Source organism: Phyllobates terribilis, unplaced genomic scaffold, assembly GCF_046119375.1.
Source record: "Phyllobates terribilis strain yellow unplaced genomic scaffold, ASM4611937v1 Scaffold_2__4_contigs__length_985480577, whole genome shotgun sequence".
NCBI lineage: Eukaryota > Metazoa > Chordata > Amphibia > Anura > Dendrobatidae > Phyllobates > Phyllobates terribilis.
The window spans coordinates 871,955,690-871,974,125 of NW_027362762.1; the positions used below are offsets into that span (position 1 = coordinate 871,955,690).

The 18,436-nt window shown below is 44.7% G+C and overlaps 1 protein-coding gene across 2 annotated transcripts in view; it reads right to left on the reverse strand.

Annotated features, from left to right (window-relative positions):
* ADGRG7 (adhesion G protein-coupled receptor G7) overlaps positions 1-18,436 on the reverse strand; it is a 68,042-nt gene that overhangs the window by 30,107 nt on the left and 19,499 nt on the right. For both annotated transcript variants that reach the window (XM_073668086.1, XM_073668085.1), the window contains 5 exons: positions 16,930-17,085; positions 9,266-9,357; positions 8,056-8,192; positions 5,061-5,168; positions 1,810-1,964 (listed from right to left, as the gene is read on the reverse strand). In XM_073668086.1, the coding sequence (XP_073524187.1) occupies positions 1,810-1,964; positions 5,061-5,168; positions 8,056-8,192; positions 9,266-9,357; positions 16,930-17,085 (648 nt within the window). The remainder of the gene's footprint in view (positions 1-1,809; positions 1,965-5,060; positions 5,169-8,055; positions 8,193-9,265; positions 9,358-16,929; positions 17,086-18,436) is intronic.

Sequence of the window (18,436 nt, forward strand, 5' to 3'; positions counted from 1 at the left end):
GAACAAGTTCTTCGGAATCTCAGGACTTCGAGGAATAATAGTTGGGAAATAGTATTAGATTGGGTTCCCTGAGCCCATCAGAAGAGATGCAGAGACTATAGACCCATCTGTTATCTATACAGAATGTACTATCCACGTCTATTTTAACTTGCATCAGAATTTTACTGTAATCAATGTACACCTGGACATATCATCAGTGTGGTCTAATCAGGTATTTGTGAATCATTCCTTAAGAATTTGACCCTCTTAGAAATGCATTATGTCCAATGTCCTCTTTGAATAGGGTCTTCATTGGATTCAAAACACAACATAAGTATTGAGAGTTTTTAAATATGTGCTGAAGACCCCCGTGAATGTCACTACAATCCTCTTGTGAACCCCGACTCATGACTGGCATTCATAGGAGATCGCCATTTCTATTATACATAGCAGTGCTGAATCACTGCTATGTATAGCACTAGCGATCAAATGATCGCAGCTTCAAGTCCCCTATGGGGACTATTTAAGACAGTAAAAGTATTTTACAAATTTTTTTAAAAAATAGAAAAAACACAAGTTCAACTCACTTCTGTTTTGCCTCATTGAAAATAAAACAAAAAAATAAATACACATATTTTGTATCGCTGCATTTAGAAATGTCCGACCTATCAAAATGTAAAATAAATTAATCCAGGCAGTGAACAATGTAGCGAGAAAATCGAAACACAAGAATTATTTTTTTTTTGGTCGCCGCAACATTGCAATAAAATGCAATAAGAGGCGATCAAAACATCGTATCCGCCCACAAATTGTATCAATAAAAATGTCAGTTCAGGACGCAAAAAATAAGCCCTTACACAGCTCAATATCCTGATAAATGAGAAAGGCTACGAGTCTCAGAAAATGCCGGCAAAAGCAATAAAAAATGTTCATACAAATTTCTGAATTTTTTTTCAGCACTTAAATAAAAAAAAGGCTATACAGGTTTGGTATCTGCGTACTAATACTGACCTCGAAAATCAGTCAGTTTTACCATGCAGTGAGTATGGCAAATAAACTACCCCAAAACAATTGTGGACTTGCAGTTTTTCTGCAATTTCACTGTTTTCCAGTATACGATATGGTAGAAAAGTACAATTCGTCCCGCAAAAAACAGGCACTCATACAGCTATATTGACGGAAAAATAAAAAAGTTATGGCTCTTGGAAGAAGAAGAAGAGGAAAAAACGAAAACAAAAAAAATAGAAAATGGCTCAGGAAAGGAAGGGTTAAGAAAATGGAATTAAAAGTAATGTTTCAAGATTTTTGTCTGGTGCTATCTACTGGCTAACCCGGTACAAGAATATATATTTTCCCTATGTCTGGTGCTGGAGTTTCTCGATGCTCTCGAATTATTAAATGGTAGTGAGCTGTAGAGAAACAACACTAAGTAGAGGAAATATTTCAAATATAATTTTGGTAGGTAATTCTCACTAAATAAAAGGCAAATACACATGAATAATAATAACCATATAGCCAGAAGAAGTTGTATCTTAAAAATTTCTGAGAATATACCTGAGGAAGACATAATCTTGTCAAAACGCGTTGTATTTACTTGAGAGATAAAGATCGTTTGGAAAATATATACCCACAGTATTCACTGGCTTCTTGGGAGCGCATTTGGCCTGGATGAACATTATTATCAAAATCATACAACCATTGAGTTTGGTTTGCAATTTTCTATCATTGAATCACAATTTTGGGATCGTTTATTGAACAAGCTGTTGACAAAATGAGTAACCCATATTCACAAACTTACACTGTGAAATAAAGCCAATATCAAAAATGTACCTGCTGATTGAAGCTAAATTGAATGTTAACACTTGCTCCAGAAATACTGGCAGAAATTATCTTCTTTCGAAATCCCAGTGTTTTTTTATGCTTAGAAGGAAACAAATTATCATTCTGATACAGGACAAATCCAACAGTGTCATTATCATTCATTTCTGCACAAGAAAAAAAAAAGTTAAATAATAAAATATTTGTAATACATTTTTCTACTAGATTCAAATATTCAGTTTGTATTTATTTTGCATGGAAATACTGGGAGAAAAAACACATTTCTATGCAAAACATTTACTCTTGGTGCACAGTGCAATACATACCTAACAGTATTCAGTAAATTTAGGTTTATTGTAACTCCAATACTCAAGACAGATTTATACAAATTCCATTTAGGTGATTATGAATCAATATACAAAAAGTGCCACAATTTGAACTACAGACAGAAAGATTTTACAGAGCTACAGACCCAAATAGGGAATTCATAGCTCTGTATTACGGCTCTTTCACACGTCCGGATATTTCCGGTACTGGAAGAAGCAGTACCGGAGATATCCGTGTACGTGTGTCTGTGTGTATGACACAGCCATGTGCCGCATCAGTATCACACATACTGGCGCCTGGGAATCAGTTAGCACTTTTCCCAATCGCAAGGTGCTGAACGCTGCCCTCATCATTGACCCCTGTCGGTGCAGCGATCAGCACCAGCAGGGGACAATGTTGAGAGTAGTATTCTGCTCCCGCCGTTTCCTAGTGTAAAAATAAGAATAAAATAAAAAAAATCCTTATTCTCACCTGTCCGAAGACTAAATAAGTGTCCCACGTTGTAATCCATCTGACCGCACACGCTGAGGAGCAGAGGAGAATGACTTGATCAAGCAAATGGGCCCTTGACCTGCGCTGAACTCACTGAGTGTTGTCCTGTCACTCACTGAGCTCAGCACAGTTCAGGGGCCCAATTGCTGGAGTGAGTCATTCTCCTCTGCTCCTCATTGTGTACAGTCGCCTCAAGCCACCACAGACGCTGATGCAGAATTGTCAGTCAGATGGATTACAGCGTGGGACAGTATGTCGGAAAGGTGAGTATTATGGTTGTTTTTTATTTTATTTTTTTTTACAGAGGACAATGGCTTCAGAGAATTAGGTGTAAAGGTGAGTATAATGTTTTTTATTTTATTCTTATTTTATACTTGCTGGACACAGCGGGGGCAGAATACAACTGAAGTGGTTAGCACTGTTGCTTTGCAGTGCTGGGGTCCTGGATTCATATCCCACAGCACTTTACAGACATTATCATCGTTGTCCCCATTGGGGCTCACAATCTACATTCCCTATCACTATGTCTTTGGAGTGTGGGAGGAAACCCCCCGCAAATTATTCACTATATAAGTGAATAAAATAAATAAATTAGAAAAAATATCTTTAACCAGTCCAGAACTGAGCCATTTTACATTATGTCTAACCAGGCACATTATCGAGGTTTATCATACATTGTACATGCACTTTTAACGTCTCTAAAAAAATTCTGGTTTGGATACCAAAATGGTTTTTGCCTCTTTTTCCGTGATTCATGAGGCTTAATTTTTCTGCAATTTTTATATTCCTTTTATGTTGCTTATAGAGAGAGAAAATATTAAGAAAAAAATGAAATACGTGTTTATTTTTCACATTTTTCTCTTAACGACCACAAAAGAAGCGATAAAAACATTTTAAATTCCCCTTTCCGTAGAAATTATTTTTTATATTAGACATTTTTTATGGGAGTGGGGTTAAAAACTGTTTTGTTTTGTTCTTCTGTTTCCTTCCTTTTAATGTATTCATTTTTTTCATTTAGTTTGGCCACTATGCCTTAAGGTCACATAAGGCCTTAGAAGACTTTGGGGGTGATGAGGGCATTTGAACATATTAATACATTTTTTTTAGTGATGATTTCACCTGTAACTGGGGCTGGAATATTAGCCCCAGTTACACAGGAAAATCAGTTTCTTCTCTGCACCGTAATGCTGACTGGGTTTCCTAAAACCCAGCAACTCCTGCTTTCACCCACACCCAAAGATTACATGATTCGGAACTTGGTTCTGCGACACAGCAGCTTAAAGCTGGTGTTCATCACGGGAACAAAACTGTCTGTTTGGCTCAGTTCAATTACTAATACAGCCCCCTTTTCAGTCATGACTGATGCCTAAACAGAGAAGTGGGCCGGCTTGGCTATTGATATGAACATTACACCAGCACTCTTCACACACAACACTGATGATTTATTAATTATGTTTGGATTATATAGTGCCATGATATTCCACAGCGCTTTACAGACATCATCAATGTTCCCATTGATGCTCATAATCTAAGTGAGAGGAAACTGGAGAACCCGAAGAAACCCACAAAAACATGAGGAGAACATACAAACTCCTTGCAGATGTTGTCCTTGGTGGGATTTGAACCAGGACCCCAGCACTGCAAAGCTACAGTGCTAACCACTGAGCCACCGTGCTGCCCGTATGATGGGCTGAACACAGGAAATTTTAATCACAATCTGGAAGACGCCGAAGTCAGGATTTTGGGGAAAATTTGGGTAATTTTAAGTATTTTAAACACTTATAAAGGTTATCCTTTTCAAACTGCAAATCCTCTTTAATCATCTCAGAATTTGGAATGACATTATCTCGAATAATATGTTGTACACTTTTCTCATTCAAGTAGACTTTTGAAGGCAATGTGATAATTTTGCTGCCTGCAATTGATGGTTTTTTATGTATTTTTTTTACGTTTTCTATGCTGTTTTTTCTTTACATAATAGCCTGCACTTACAAATGCTAACAGTTAGATGACGTACACTTTGTCTAGGAAATATGAGGAGGTGACAAATCACGGCGGCGCACACGGTGTGTTAGATTTCTTATATCTTGCTAGACACTAAACACCATTCTCTTAGTTATGTCAACTCATATTTGGACGTATGTGTTTTTTACATTGGGATGCCATAGTGATGGATGTTACAGTTTGTCATCAATCAGAGACACATATATCTATCAGCGCATAAATGGAAAACGGACATCTAAATTATTTGAACACATGGTATGTAGATTTTTTTTCACATCACATGCACCCACGTTAAGACAGGAGGATGACGTATTTGCCCTCTCGATAAGCGATGACCCATAGTAGTCTTTTTACATTTGCTTTACAATGTTGTAGTGACTTCAGAGAGAAGGAGCATTTTTGTCCAAAACCCCACAATTCCCATGGCCTTATGTACTTACTTCCTACTGGTTTGACAAAAATCTGTACTTCTGCTGTTTCATTGAGCACAAACTCGGAAGTGTCATTATCAACAATGATTCTACTGGACACCAGGTCATCTGTTAGCCCTATACACAGACAAACACAAAAAAAAATAAAAATCATAGGTTACCAAATCCAGAGATAAAACATGATCACTATCAGTGGTATACACAGAAGGCTTGAGGGTGTCAACCAGGACAGAAGAGTCTTGTGTTTGGGTCCCAATTCACACTCCTTACATAACACTTGGTATAATTTCCACTCCCTTGCTTGCTAATAATGCTGTTCCTGAAGGCTAACACAGGTTCTCACTACCTTCTAGTGATGCGCCCCGAGGGCCGTGGGGTACTCGGTGCCGGGCCTATAGATGCTGGGGAAAGGATATGTCACAGTGGCTGCGGCCCAGTCCGTGGCCCAGGGCAGTCAGCAAAAAGGGGGGTAGAATATATTTATATGGGATTTGTAGTTCTTAGGAAGTGTTCGTGACGCCACCTGTGGTTTCTGGTAATAGGTACCAGCGCTGCTTCAGACCTCTGGGGTGGTTGATAGGGCAGCTGGGTTGGAACGGCTCCCCACAGGTGGAGCGGGCCCCAGGGCAGTGTAGTATAGATGATGGTGATGCTGGGGCTTGTGGTGCAGGAGAGATGGCGCAGCGGAAATAACTGACGGAGGCAGTGGAGTGCAGTCATCCGAGTTTACTCACAGTTCTGTTCAAGTTCCTCAGGTACACTGTACGGGTGTCAGCCTCCCGCGTCGCACTGCATCCACCAGGCAAGGGGTCCAGCACTTTCTCAAGTATATCAGGAGCGCTTAACGGAACCCGCTTTCTTTATGTTCCTTACTAGACCGACTTCTCGCGCCGGGTCTTCTCCCTCCTGCCCTGCGCTTTCCCACACACAGTCCCGTTCGGGTGTTCTGAAGTCCCTCTGGGCAACCTCGAGTTCCCGGACCTACTTGATGCCCTTCACGGCGACTAGGGTGAGGCTGTGGCAACTGCACCATGGAAGTGCAGAAGTCTCCGGTTTTCCAGCCGAGACCTGGAGTAACACAGCTGGTCCAGGGACCAGTTCCCTTCCTGCGGCCTGATCCCTCTGACACCTGGCAGATTCGGGCGTACGGGTGCCGTCCTGCACTCACCGTACCCCCTGGGATCCCTTCTGTCAAACGGAGCCTTTCTCCTCTGCTCCCCTCCTGGGCCTCTCTTACTAGGCCCCACTTATGGAGCAGAGCTCCTGAAGATACTCTGCTCCCCTCCTCACTCAACTCCACTCTTCTACTGTCCGTTCTCCTGCAACCCTAAGATGGCTTCCTTTTATATACCTCCTATTATGGTGCTCCCCTACTCTACATCCTCCACCCACACCCACTACTGGTTCCCCCTCTCTTTGGTTCCCCCCACTCCAGCCAGGGACAGGGCTCAGCAGGAACACAGTGCATCTTGCCCTTCCAACCGGCCTGGAGCAGTGTAGTGTTGAATGCGGGTGTTGGGGTTCCGGGCAGCACTCCCTCCTTACCTGAGAGAAGGAGACACCACACCTCTGGGTGAGGTGCAGTACCTCTGTGGCGACTGAACCATCAGGGGCGCCACACTAGCAAATTGGATGGGACCAAAAACCTCCCTCTCTAATAGTTGTATGGTCTGCACTATGATGAATTTTGCAGTGTATAAAGAGGTCCAATTGGCAGTTATTGTGCACAAACTTGCGCCTAGCCACCCACCATGCAGGTAACTGGAACATAGCCCTTTAATGCACGGTAGATGCACATGAGAGCCAGCACTCTAAGGCTGCATTCAGACGGCCAACAGGGGCCATTAAACAATCGCCGACCAATTACAATACTTGCAAGCCAATCAGTGTTTATTTAATGACCAGTTTATACAAGCCGACCTCACTTCCATGCGCACAGAAAAATCGTTAATACAATCGTTCTGTGAGCATAGATGTGTTGGCGAGAATAATTAATTTTAAAGCACCACTCCAGAGTTTTTTTTATTGCAGTGCTGGAGTGGTGCAACCAATCTAAGTTCCCTGCCCCTAGTATTATACTCACCAGTCGCCATCTTCATCTTTTATCGGCACCACTCCGGTAAGTCTTTTGCAGGTTGTAACCTGCCGGATCACTCCAGTGTTTGCTGGGTGAGCCAGAAGTCACAACTCAATGTAAGTCTATGACAGCCAGAACGAGGCTCTCATAGACTTACACTGAGAGCTTATGACTGTTACCTCTGACTGTCACAAGATGGCGGCCCGGGACAATAGCAGCACTGGGAACAGCTGAAGACGGCAGCTGGTGAGTATAATACTAGGGGCTGGGAACTCAGATTAGTTGCCCCACTCCAGCATTGAAATAAAAAAAAAAAAAACACTGGAGTGGTGCTTTAAGCCAGCTAAAATCATTTCACCTGACGAACAAGCATTCCTCGAGCCCTAAGAAATACAGTATAATGTACTGATCAGCTACAAAGCTCATGTTTGGTATGAGTCATCACAAGACAATGTGGTTTCTTACTAATTTAAACCCTGAATAAACACTTCTTCCCCAGAAACCTTCACGACATCCTAAGTCTATTTGCATTTTCATTATCTTGCTGACTTTCCTGTTAATAGCAGCTTGCTGTTTGATTTTCTCTTCGCCTTCATTTTGGCAAAATTACAATATGTTATTACACAGTATTTTACAGCAGTACTTTGATCATATCTAAACATTTCACTTTTTATCTGTATCACATGATTCATTTTTTATTACTGCGCATTAATGATCAAGGCACAATTCTCTTTATCCGAAATAAAATTGTCCTAATTGGATTGTTCTATAGGCTTGTTCAGAAAAAAATAGAGTAACTTGTATTTTTTTATTATTCCCTGGTTATTTTGAGTTTAGGGATCCAGGAAGTGGTGCAATACATGGATTGACAGCTATTTCTATCTGCATACAGAATTTATAAAGATATTACTGAATAATGAGTTATACCTCTTAATGACATAAACGAGATTCCATTGAAATTCACTGTAGACAGCTGACGTGTCTCAATGGCAACACTAGGCTGCACCACTGATAAAACAGGTCTAGTGGTGTTCACAGAAAGTGCCTCCAGTGTCCTGGTTAAACTATTGGAAATAAGAAAAAAGTTAATTGAAACATGTAAATAGTTTTCATTAACTTACAACATTTAGGTCGGGGTCACACGATTTATGATTCTCTCGTCCGAGAGAATCGGGCCGATTATGCTAATGACACTCGGCTCAAACTCTGTCAGAGTTTGATCATAGTATCAGCTTAGTGTGATTTGATTCTCGTGGATGAGAGAATTGGAGCATACTGAGAAGAAGATGGAAAACTTAATTTCTCCATCTTCTCCATTGTCTGAGTCTGCGGATATCGGACTGCACTCGGATGACATCAGGAGAGCAGACTGCCAGTCATTACATGTCTCACACTGGTAACAAACCCTTTCATTACAATATGCTTTGTAGGCAGATTATCAGGGAGATCTATGTCCGACACATACATCTTAACAGCTCATTTACATATTAATAAAAATGTGGATTTCTCTCTAATAAGACATCAGATTGCAGATATCAGAGTATCATTTTATTCAGCTTTCTATGACCTACAGGTCCATATAAACCAGGAATAGAAAGGAAGGCTGACAGAACTCATTGTATGAGACGCTCGTTCAAAATTCCAAGGAACCCACTTGGAAGATTTAAGCAACAGAGAAGCAAACAAACAGCGTCCAATCCAGGGAGGTGTAGTCCAAAGTGTAAAGCTTATTCTGCCATCAAGTTACAGTTACAACGCTTCGACCCATAGTAAGTTTTTGTCACTTGACAAAGACCTACTATAGTTCGAAACATTGTAACTGTAACTTGATGGCGGAATAAACTTTACACTTTGGACTACACCACCTTGGATTGGACGTTGTTTGTTTGCTCCTCTGCTACAGGTCCATATAGACGGCTTACAAGGGTTTATCCTACTGACAGATTCCCTTTGAGCTTTAAAAGGTAGAATAAAAGAGGTAATTTTCTTTGGTGGTCTGGTATTTGTATCGCTGACAGAGGAATGTTCACTGCGATACTCTATGAGAACTATTATTCTCAGAAAATTAGATCATTTTGAAAAAAAATATTCGCAAAGCGGTAATGATTACCTCAAAAATAAAATGCATAGCAATTACCTTTCTGCTTCTTTTTCTACAATTTCATTGCTAAATTTATCAGATTCAGCATTTAAAATCTGGCTAACAGTGGTAACTGCAGAAACCACCACCTGCAGAAAGAAAGTATTATGGTTATGCAAATCATATTATGTAGCCATTGATAGAGTTGGAAATTTCACTATGTTCACAAAGGAAGGTTAAACTTTAACCAATTGTAACGCTTTACGGTATTATAGTGAATTATTGAGTCATATTAAAATAAGGTTCAGAGAATGTAAGTGGTTCCCTGTCACAGTACTATTCACCATAAATCGCTCAGCAGTTCTTCTATAAAAACCTGCTGCCAGTCTCTGAAAGCTCAACAATAAAGATGATCGCTCATACACATCATACACATTACATGAAAGGTGGCTGAACTCATGGGGACCGGTGCAATCTAATGTGGATGGAGGTGACCTGACTCTCACCTAACAGCAAACGTTGGAGGGGAAGAAGAATAGGCATGTTGGTTATCAACACCCAATCCTTTGTTCTCACGGGAGATAAACCACCGCCACAGTTGTCTGGTAGTGACCCTTTGGGCTATTTTAGGGTCCAGTGCTATAGCTATATCATTCTTGGCCATTTTTCTCTGACATCATATGGGTGTTAAAAATTTCATTCATAAGTAACGTTCATCAATTCCCATTTTTCCATCTCTACACGCCCTACCATGTCCATTTCCCACTTCTCCATGCCCACCACTTACCTATCCCCCTGAATAAAGACACCTCCCTGAAGAGCTGATTTCCAGGAGGTTTTTGGCATGTTTGGCGTAGCTTACACTGCAGAAAGTCCCAGAGGTCTCCCTTTATTCCAAGAGCAACCCAAATATTTTGGAAGAGTAGGCAAGTATGAATTGCGCTCCTAGCATTTGCTATAAGTTTAAATGTAATCAGTTCTTAATAAGAGCAAAGAAAAGTCATACAAACTGCACAAAATTTGTACAAAAGGTGAAAAATGTTGGATCAGAGAGTATCTAACCACCTGGACTTCACAGTATATACTTTTTCACAGTATACCTTTATATAAAATAGGGTTGTCTACTGAGCTGCGGTAAAATAAAATGTATACTGATGTATACCAGCCTGATGGCTTCAAGAGGTCACGCTTTTGGCATCCATCATCTGGAGCTCAGTGGCTCTTTGATGTATACGTCTAGAGCTTTCCCTGTGTAAGCATATGGCTCTAAACTCACAAGTACAAGTCTATGAGTGCCATCCGTGTGCTGTCCGTTTTTCACAGACTGATGGGAGACGCTTGAGAAACTTCCATCAGGGTTTTTTTCATATGAGAAAAAATGATAAAACTCTGACCAAACTCTGATGGTAAAAACTGACTATAACCAAACTCTGATGGCACTGATTGCAAATGAGAAAAATCACTGACGTTTGAATGAGCCCTTAGGAGCATTTTCACAATGGCCCTAATTCATCAAGCAGTTTTTTCCAGTTCTCTGGTGTAAAAATGGTTGAAATATTGCAAAATATCTGTGCAACTCAAAGTAGTGGGAAAATGTTGAGACTTTTTACATTTTACACTAGCTTCGGCCAGCTCCACCAAGTTTTTATAAAGGACAGGGCGTGGCCAGAAAAATTCATCATGTCTGGCGTCCATGTCTTGTGGTGGCTCACAACAGTTGAAAGATGGACCAAATTCATTAAAGAGCCACACAATGAAGAAGAAAATTGTAGCACTCACTGGTCATAAGAAATTCCACTATTTTATCTCAAAAGATTAAAGAGCAGCAGGCAGGCATGTGAAACATTTGGAAATTACGGTACTCGCCTCTTTATTAATGTACTGCATCTTACTCCTGCAATCCCTTCTTTAAAACTGGTGTGCAAAATGTTTTCTTAATGAATTTGTATGATGCAAATCCTGATTCTGCGCAAATTCCTATATATCTACTTACTGTAACATCCCTGGCGGCGTGCTGGCATTGCTTACCACCTCCCACCATGCAAGACCGCCATTTTACCTATCAATCCAGGCTGCACACTTTGCTCCAGTAACTGCTGTGTCTCTTGTCTGATTGCTTAGGGCAGCGGCGCGGTTACTGCCTGATTCTTATAGTTACTGTGTGCGCATTCCTAATGCCTCCCCAGCCTATTGCTGTGAGTCACTGGATACTTAAACCCCCTCCACCCAGTAGGGGGTGCCTGAGTAACACTTTTCTTGTGTGTTCCTTGCAACTGAGTTGCCAGGTCCTGTCCTGTATCTTGTCTGTTCCGCCCCTGGGGGCTGTATACCCAGGCCTGTTACCTGTATCTGTGACTTCTAGTCTGTCTCCGCCACCCTGGGGGCTGAGTTCCCAGGCTCGTTCCTGTATCTTGTTCCTGGTTCAGTTCCTGTCTGAACTGTGTCCTAGCCCGTTACCTGTTTGTCTCTATGTCCGAACCTTCCCTTTTCCTGCTGTGTCTGAACCCTGCACCTAACTTCAACTCGTTGTCTCTGAACTTTCTTTTTGTGAGCTTTGTGTACACTCGCTACTTCATTGAAAGTACCTTCTGTGTATCTGGTTCTGCTTGTTCACCACACCTGCGGTTTTGCTCTGCTATGCTTGTTCACCGCACCAGCGGGTTTTCCTCTGCACTGCTTGTTTACCGCACCTGCGGGTTTTGCTCTGCTCTGCTTGTCTACAGCACCTGTGGGTTTTGCTCTGCTCTGCTTGTCTACCGCATCTGCGGGTTTTGCTCTGCGTTGCTTGTCCACCGCACCTTTGGTTTTGCTCTGCTCTGCTTGTCCACCGCACCTGCGGTTTCGCTCCGCTCTGCTTGTCCACCACACCGGCGGTTTTGCTTTGCTCCGCTCTGATTGTTAACCGGCGGTTTCGCTCTGCTCTGCTTGTTCACCGCACCTGCGATTTCGCTCTGCTCTGCTTGTTCACCGCACCTGTGTGTTTTGCTCTGCTCTGCTTGTTTACCGCACCTGTGGGTTTTGCTCTGCTCAACTTGTCTACCGCACCTGCGGGTTTTGCTCTGCGCTGTTTGTTTACCGCACCTGCTTGTTTTGCTCTCCTCTGCTTGTCTACCACACCTGTGGGTTTTGCTCTGCTCTGCTTGTCTACAGCATCTGCGGGTTTTGCTCTGCGCTGCTTGTCCACTGCACCTGCGGTTTTGTTCTGCTCTGCTTGTCCACCACACCTGTTGTTTCGCTCTGCTCTGCTTGTCCACCGCACCGGCGGTTTCGCTTAGCTCCGCTCTGCTTATTCACCGCACTGGCGGTTTCGCTCTACTCTGCTTGTTCACCGCACCTGCGGTTTCGCTCTGCTCTGCTTGTCCACCGCACCTGTGGGTTTTGCTCTGCTCTGCTTGTTCACTGCACCTGCGGGTTTTGCTCTGCTCTGCTTGTCTACTGCTCCTGCGGGTTTTGCTCTGCTCTGCTTGTTTACCGCACCTGCGGGTTTTGCTCTGCTCTGCTTGTCTACCGCACCTGCGGGTTTTGCTCTGCTTTACTACCGCACCTGCGGGTTTTGCTCTGCTCTGCTTGTCTACCGCACCTGCAGCTCCGTTCCTGTATCCCAGTCTGTACTGGTCCCTATCCTGCGTGCATTCCTACCTGCCAGTACCCGCCTGTCTGCATGCCAGCCGTGCCTGCCAGTGCCCATCTGTCTGCATAACAGCTGTGCCTGCCAGTGCCCACCTGTCTGCATACCAGCCGTGCCTGCCAATACCCACCTGTCTGCATACCAGCCGTGCCTGCCAGTACCCACCTGTCTATATGCCAGTCTAACCTGCCTGTTCCTGCATTCCCCGGTGTGGGTGAACAGCTGTGACCGGGGTCTGACCTGGAGTAGCACCTGGTCCCTCTGCTCGGTTCCTCCCTGGTTCACGGAGTCGACTGAGCCGCCGTGTGACCTTGGTCGGACCGGGTTGATACTTAGTCACGCCCCTCCCGGCACTCCTCGGTTCATGGTCCAGTGGGATCACTAACCACGCTCACGCCAGTCAGTCCGGGCGCGAGCGTAACAGTTTGCTCAGGCCATGGTCCCCGTTGAGCCCCATGGCCCTTCGCTCTCGGAGACATTTGAATTCTTGTCTGGCGAATACATGCACCAAGGAAAAAAAAATTTCTCAAGCTGAGGTCCAGGCGATTTACGCACCAGCCCAAATGAAGCTATCAGCACTCGTTCCTGCGGATCCACCACGGTACTATGGGGATCCAAAACAAAGCCGTGCGTTTGTGGAGCAATGTATGCTGCATTTCAAATTCTATGCTCATTATTTTCCCACTGATCGGGTTAAAGTAGCATTTATGATGTCCTACTTAGCGGCTGATGCCTTGAATTGGATCATCCCCCTATGGGAAGCATGGGATCCTATCGTCTTTGACCTGCAGGCCTTCCTGGTGGCCTTTCTAATGGTCTTCGATGACCCTAACCCTGAGGCTTCTGCTAAAGCTTCCCTTCCCAATATCCTGGAGCAGTCCCATTGGGTGATGCGTGTAGGTAGCCCACCAGCTCTCCAGCCTGAAGAGACTGCTGCCTACACAGAATCCACACAGGATGACAATGCTCCACAGAATACTTCTCTTCCCAACCTCAAGAGGCAGTCCAGACGTGCAAGGCGTAGAGGTAAACCGTCACGCCAGGTTCTGTCCTCCCAAAGACCTCCTGTTCCCCAGCCTGTTGAGGCAGCTACCCGCACAGAATCCTTGAAGGATGACCATGTTCATCAGGCAAAGCAGAGGCTGGAACTCAGTCACAAAATCGGATTGCGGTCCCGCTGCAGTTGTTTGGGACACCCTGACGGTCTCTGTCCAGCGAAGGTTGGAGAATTCCAAGACATTAGGCCTGTAGGAGAGGCTGCCCTTGGCGTTAATGTTTCCTCTCCACAGATGACCGTGACTGTCTCCATGGCAAGTGAAGGCCTCGGATTAACCGGAAGTTTCGGGCGTAAAGCCTTGAAGAGTCAGTGTCTGATTCCTGTCCGACAACTCCAGAATCCGGTTTGGGCATTGTCAGCGGAAGGACGAGCCCTACTTAGAAACAGTCAAAATATGTCTGTACAAATTAAGCTCCAGATTGGAGCATTACACATGAAGAAGTTCACATTCCAGGTGCTGTCTGGTTTAATCACAGGTCGTCCAGCGCCGAGAGATCTAGTGCCCGCTCAGGTCTGGAGATGCTGCATGGTGTTTCCTGGGGGACTGCTGAGGTACAAGGGGTGTCCAGTCCCCATATCTTCAGGACAGTCAGCAGTGTCTTCTTCTTCTTCTTCACCAGATCTGCTAGTCGCTGACTCGCTGTGCGCTGAAGTCTCCGAAGGAATGGAAGCGGAGGCTTTGTCCCCACACAGTCTCGATGATTGTACCAATGATCTGGCTTTAGGCACCGCCCCGCCTCGCAGACGTGTCATCTTAGAAACCAGATTGAAGTTGGTCCCTAAGCAAGGATCCCCCATCTCTAACAAATCTGGCAATAAGTCCATCAAGGCGGTGGATACCTCCAAGTCTCTGCACACCTCCAACCAGGCGGAGGACCTCCAGTTGCCTCCTGAGTCCTTCGGGGTGCTACCTGATAACAAATGGAGAGAGACTTTTCTGCACCCTGTACCTGGTACTTCGCCCACTTCATCTTGTAAGCTTGGCAAAGTGTACGTCAAGGCGGTGGTTACCCCCAAGTCTCTGCACTCCTCCAACCAGGTGGAGGATCTCCAGTAGTCCCGTGTATCTTTTGGGGTGCTACCCAATATTAACAAATGGAGAGAGACTTTCCTGTGTCTTGTTCCTGGTACTTCACTCACTTCATCTGTTGCTGAGGATGGCTCGATGGGAGGAAGCATCCTAGTTACCAAGATGGTGAGACCAGTTTCATTCCCTCTAGTGGACAGAAGAGGTAATCTTCTTGAAGAGAAGGATCGGCCTCCAAATTCTCTGCAGAAAATCCTTGTAGGCTTGAAGAATAGGGGGCGTAAAGGGGGGGTACTGTAACATCCCTGGTGGTGAGCTGGCATGGCTTACCACCTCCCACCATGCAAGACCACCATTTTACCTATCAATCCAGGCTGCACACTTTGCTCCAGTACCTGCTGTGTCTCTTGTCTGATTGCTTAGGGCGGCGGCGCGGTTACTGCCTGATTCTTATAGTTACTGTGTGCGCACTCCTAATGCCTCCCCAGCCTATTGCTGTGAGTCACTGGATACTTAAACCCCCTCCACCCAGTAGGGGGTGCCTGAGCAACACTTCTCTTCAGTGTGTTCCTTGCAACTGAGTTGCCAGGTCCTGTCCTGTATCTTGTCTGTTCCGCCTCTGGGGACTGTATACCCAGGCCTGTTACCTGTATCTGTGATTTCTAGTCTGTCTTTGCCACCCTGGGGGCTGAGTTCCCAGGCTCGTTCCTGTATCTTGTTCCTTGTTCAGTTCCTGTCTGAACTGTGTCCTAGCCCGTTACCTGTTTGTCTCTATGTCCAAACCTTCCCTTTTCCTGCAGTGTCTGAACCTGCACCTAACTCCAACTCGTTGTCTCTGAACTTCTGTTTGAGTTTTGTGTACACTCGCTACTTCATTATAAGTACCTTGTGTGTATCTGGTTCTGCACCTGCGGTTTTGCTCTGCTCTGCTTGTCCACCGCACCTGGGGTTTCGTTCTGCTCGTTCACCGCACCTGTGGGTTTTGCTCTGCTCTGCTTGTCTACCGCACCTGTGAGTTTTGCTCTGCTCTGCTTGTCTACCGCATCTGCGGGTTTTGCTCTGCGCTGCTTGTTCACCGCACCTGCGGTTTTGCTCTGCTTGTCCACCGCACCGGCGGTTTCGCTCTACTCCGCTCTGCTTGTTCACCGCACCGGCGGTTTTGCTCTGCTCTGCTTGTTCACCGCACCTGCGAGTTTTGCTCTGCCCTGCTTGTTTACCGCACCTGCGGGTTTTGCTCTGCTCTGCTTGTCTACCGCACCTGCTGGTTTTGCTCTGCTCTGCTTGTTTACCGCACCTGCGGGTTTTGCTCTGCTCTGCTTGTCTACTGCACCTGCGGGTTTTGCTCTGCTCTGCTTGTCTACCGCACCTGCGGGTTTTGCTCTGCTCTGCTTGTCTACCGCACCTGTGGGTTTTGCTCTGCTCTGCTTGTCTACCGCACCTGCGGGTTTTGCTCTGCTCTGCTTGTCTACCGCACCTGTGGGTTTTGCTTTGCTCTGCTTGTCTACCGCACCTGCGGGTTTTGCTCTGCTCTACTTTTCTACTGCATCTGCGGGTTTTGCTCTGCTCTGCTTGTCTACCGCACCTGCGGCTCCGTTCCTGTATCCCAATCTGTACTGGTCCCTATCCTGCCTGTGTTCCTACCTGCCAGTGCCCATCTGTCTGCATGCCAGCCGTGCCTGCCAATACCCACCTGTCTGCATACCAGCCGTGCCTGCCAATACCCACCTGTCTATATGCCAGTCTAACCTGCCTGTTCCTGCATTCCCCGGTGTGGGTCAACAGCTGTGACCGGGGTCTGACCTGGAGTAGCACCTGGTCCCTCTGCTCGGTTCCTCCCTGGTTCACGGAGTCGACTGAGCTGCCATGTGACCTTGGTTGGACCGGATTGATACTTAGTCACGCCCCTCCAGGCACTCCTCGGTTCATGGTCCAGTGGGATCACTAACCACGCTCACATCAGTCAGTCCGGGCGCGAGCGTAACACTTACTTCAGAAAGTAATGTACATACCTCATGCTCTTCAGAAGCTATCGAGGAATCGTTCAGTATTCTGTTTACAATCTTTATTGCGTTTGAAATGTCATCTGATTTTAGATTCTCAGGTTCAGAGGTGAGGATCTGTGCGGTAGCAGCAACCTCTTTGGCATTGTTTGGGCCAATGTCAGTCTAAGAGAAGAAAGCGATAAATTAGCACAGATGTGTAATCAGCTCTTCAAAAGTAACCAATTCTGAAATCTAAATATGATCTTAAAGGGGCTTTCCCACGAACATGGTCTGATCATACCACATCTCCTGGGCAGGGGAGGAAGCAAAAGACAATACAGATATTACAGCATGGGATCACAGCTGATTCTTTGTGTGAGATAAAACATATCACTGCTTTTTTTTAAACAATGTTTAACTTCAAAAAAAAAATGAGCTGTGATCCCGTGCTGAAATGTCTGTATACTCTCTTGTGCTTCCTCCCCTGCCCAGGAGCTGTGGTATGATCAGACCATGTTCTGTATGCGGTCAGACACATTCAATGATTAAAATTAACTTTTGTTCATGGGATAACCCCTTTAAGCTTTATTATCAGCCCCACTTAGGGCAGGTGCAGACAAGCGTATTTTCAGTACGAGTGCGATCTGACAAAACATCAGATCACATTCGAACCAATGTTAGTCTATGGGGCTGTGCACATGTCAGATTTTTTCCTCGGACAGAGAAAGTCCAAGGAAAAAATTGCTGCGTGCCAGAGTTTTATCTAATATTCGGATCACACTCGGCCATGCAAGTCAGTGAGTCTGTGGAAAGCAATGGACTGCACTCGGGCGACATCTGAGTGTAGTCCAATTCCCACACAATGGAGAAAAAAAATTTATACATGCTCTCCTTATCCGTGAGAATTGGATCACACTATTATCACACTCTGATCAGAGTTTGATCAGATCTTCATTTGCATGTTTTATTAAAAAAAGAAGCCTTTTGAAGAAGAAACAGGTGAGTGCCATGTTTTTTCCTTATACTTCAGATTAATTTTGATTTTTAAGTATTCAATGGTAGGCATTTTAAAATGAAAACTACTACAAAAAAGTTCTTATATCTATAGAAAAAAATTCTTTCAGGACCTTTCTACATTAATATTACGTCCTCTGTACTATCCCTGTAGTCTGATCCTAACGGGAACCAGTCTTCAATTTAATGTGTTACTCTAAAATGCTGTGGAATTTTAGAGCAAATATAATATGAGAAAGAGCCCGGCATGGGGAAAAGTGTCTAAGCACAAGGAGAAGAGTCTGATTGGTGGCTTAGCTCTGGTATCTAACCACTTGGTTGGACAGGTTTTTCTAACTATAGACAAGTCAATCAAGCGGAGCCAGGCAGGGAGGAACCAGGGGGAGTCACCCAGCAGACATTTCTCTCCATGCGCCAACTCCACACCCCATGTGCAGACTCTTCCCCCCATGCGCAGACTCTTCCCCCTATGCGCAGACTCTTTCCCCATGCACAGACTCTTCCCCCCATATGCAGACTC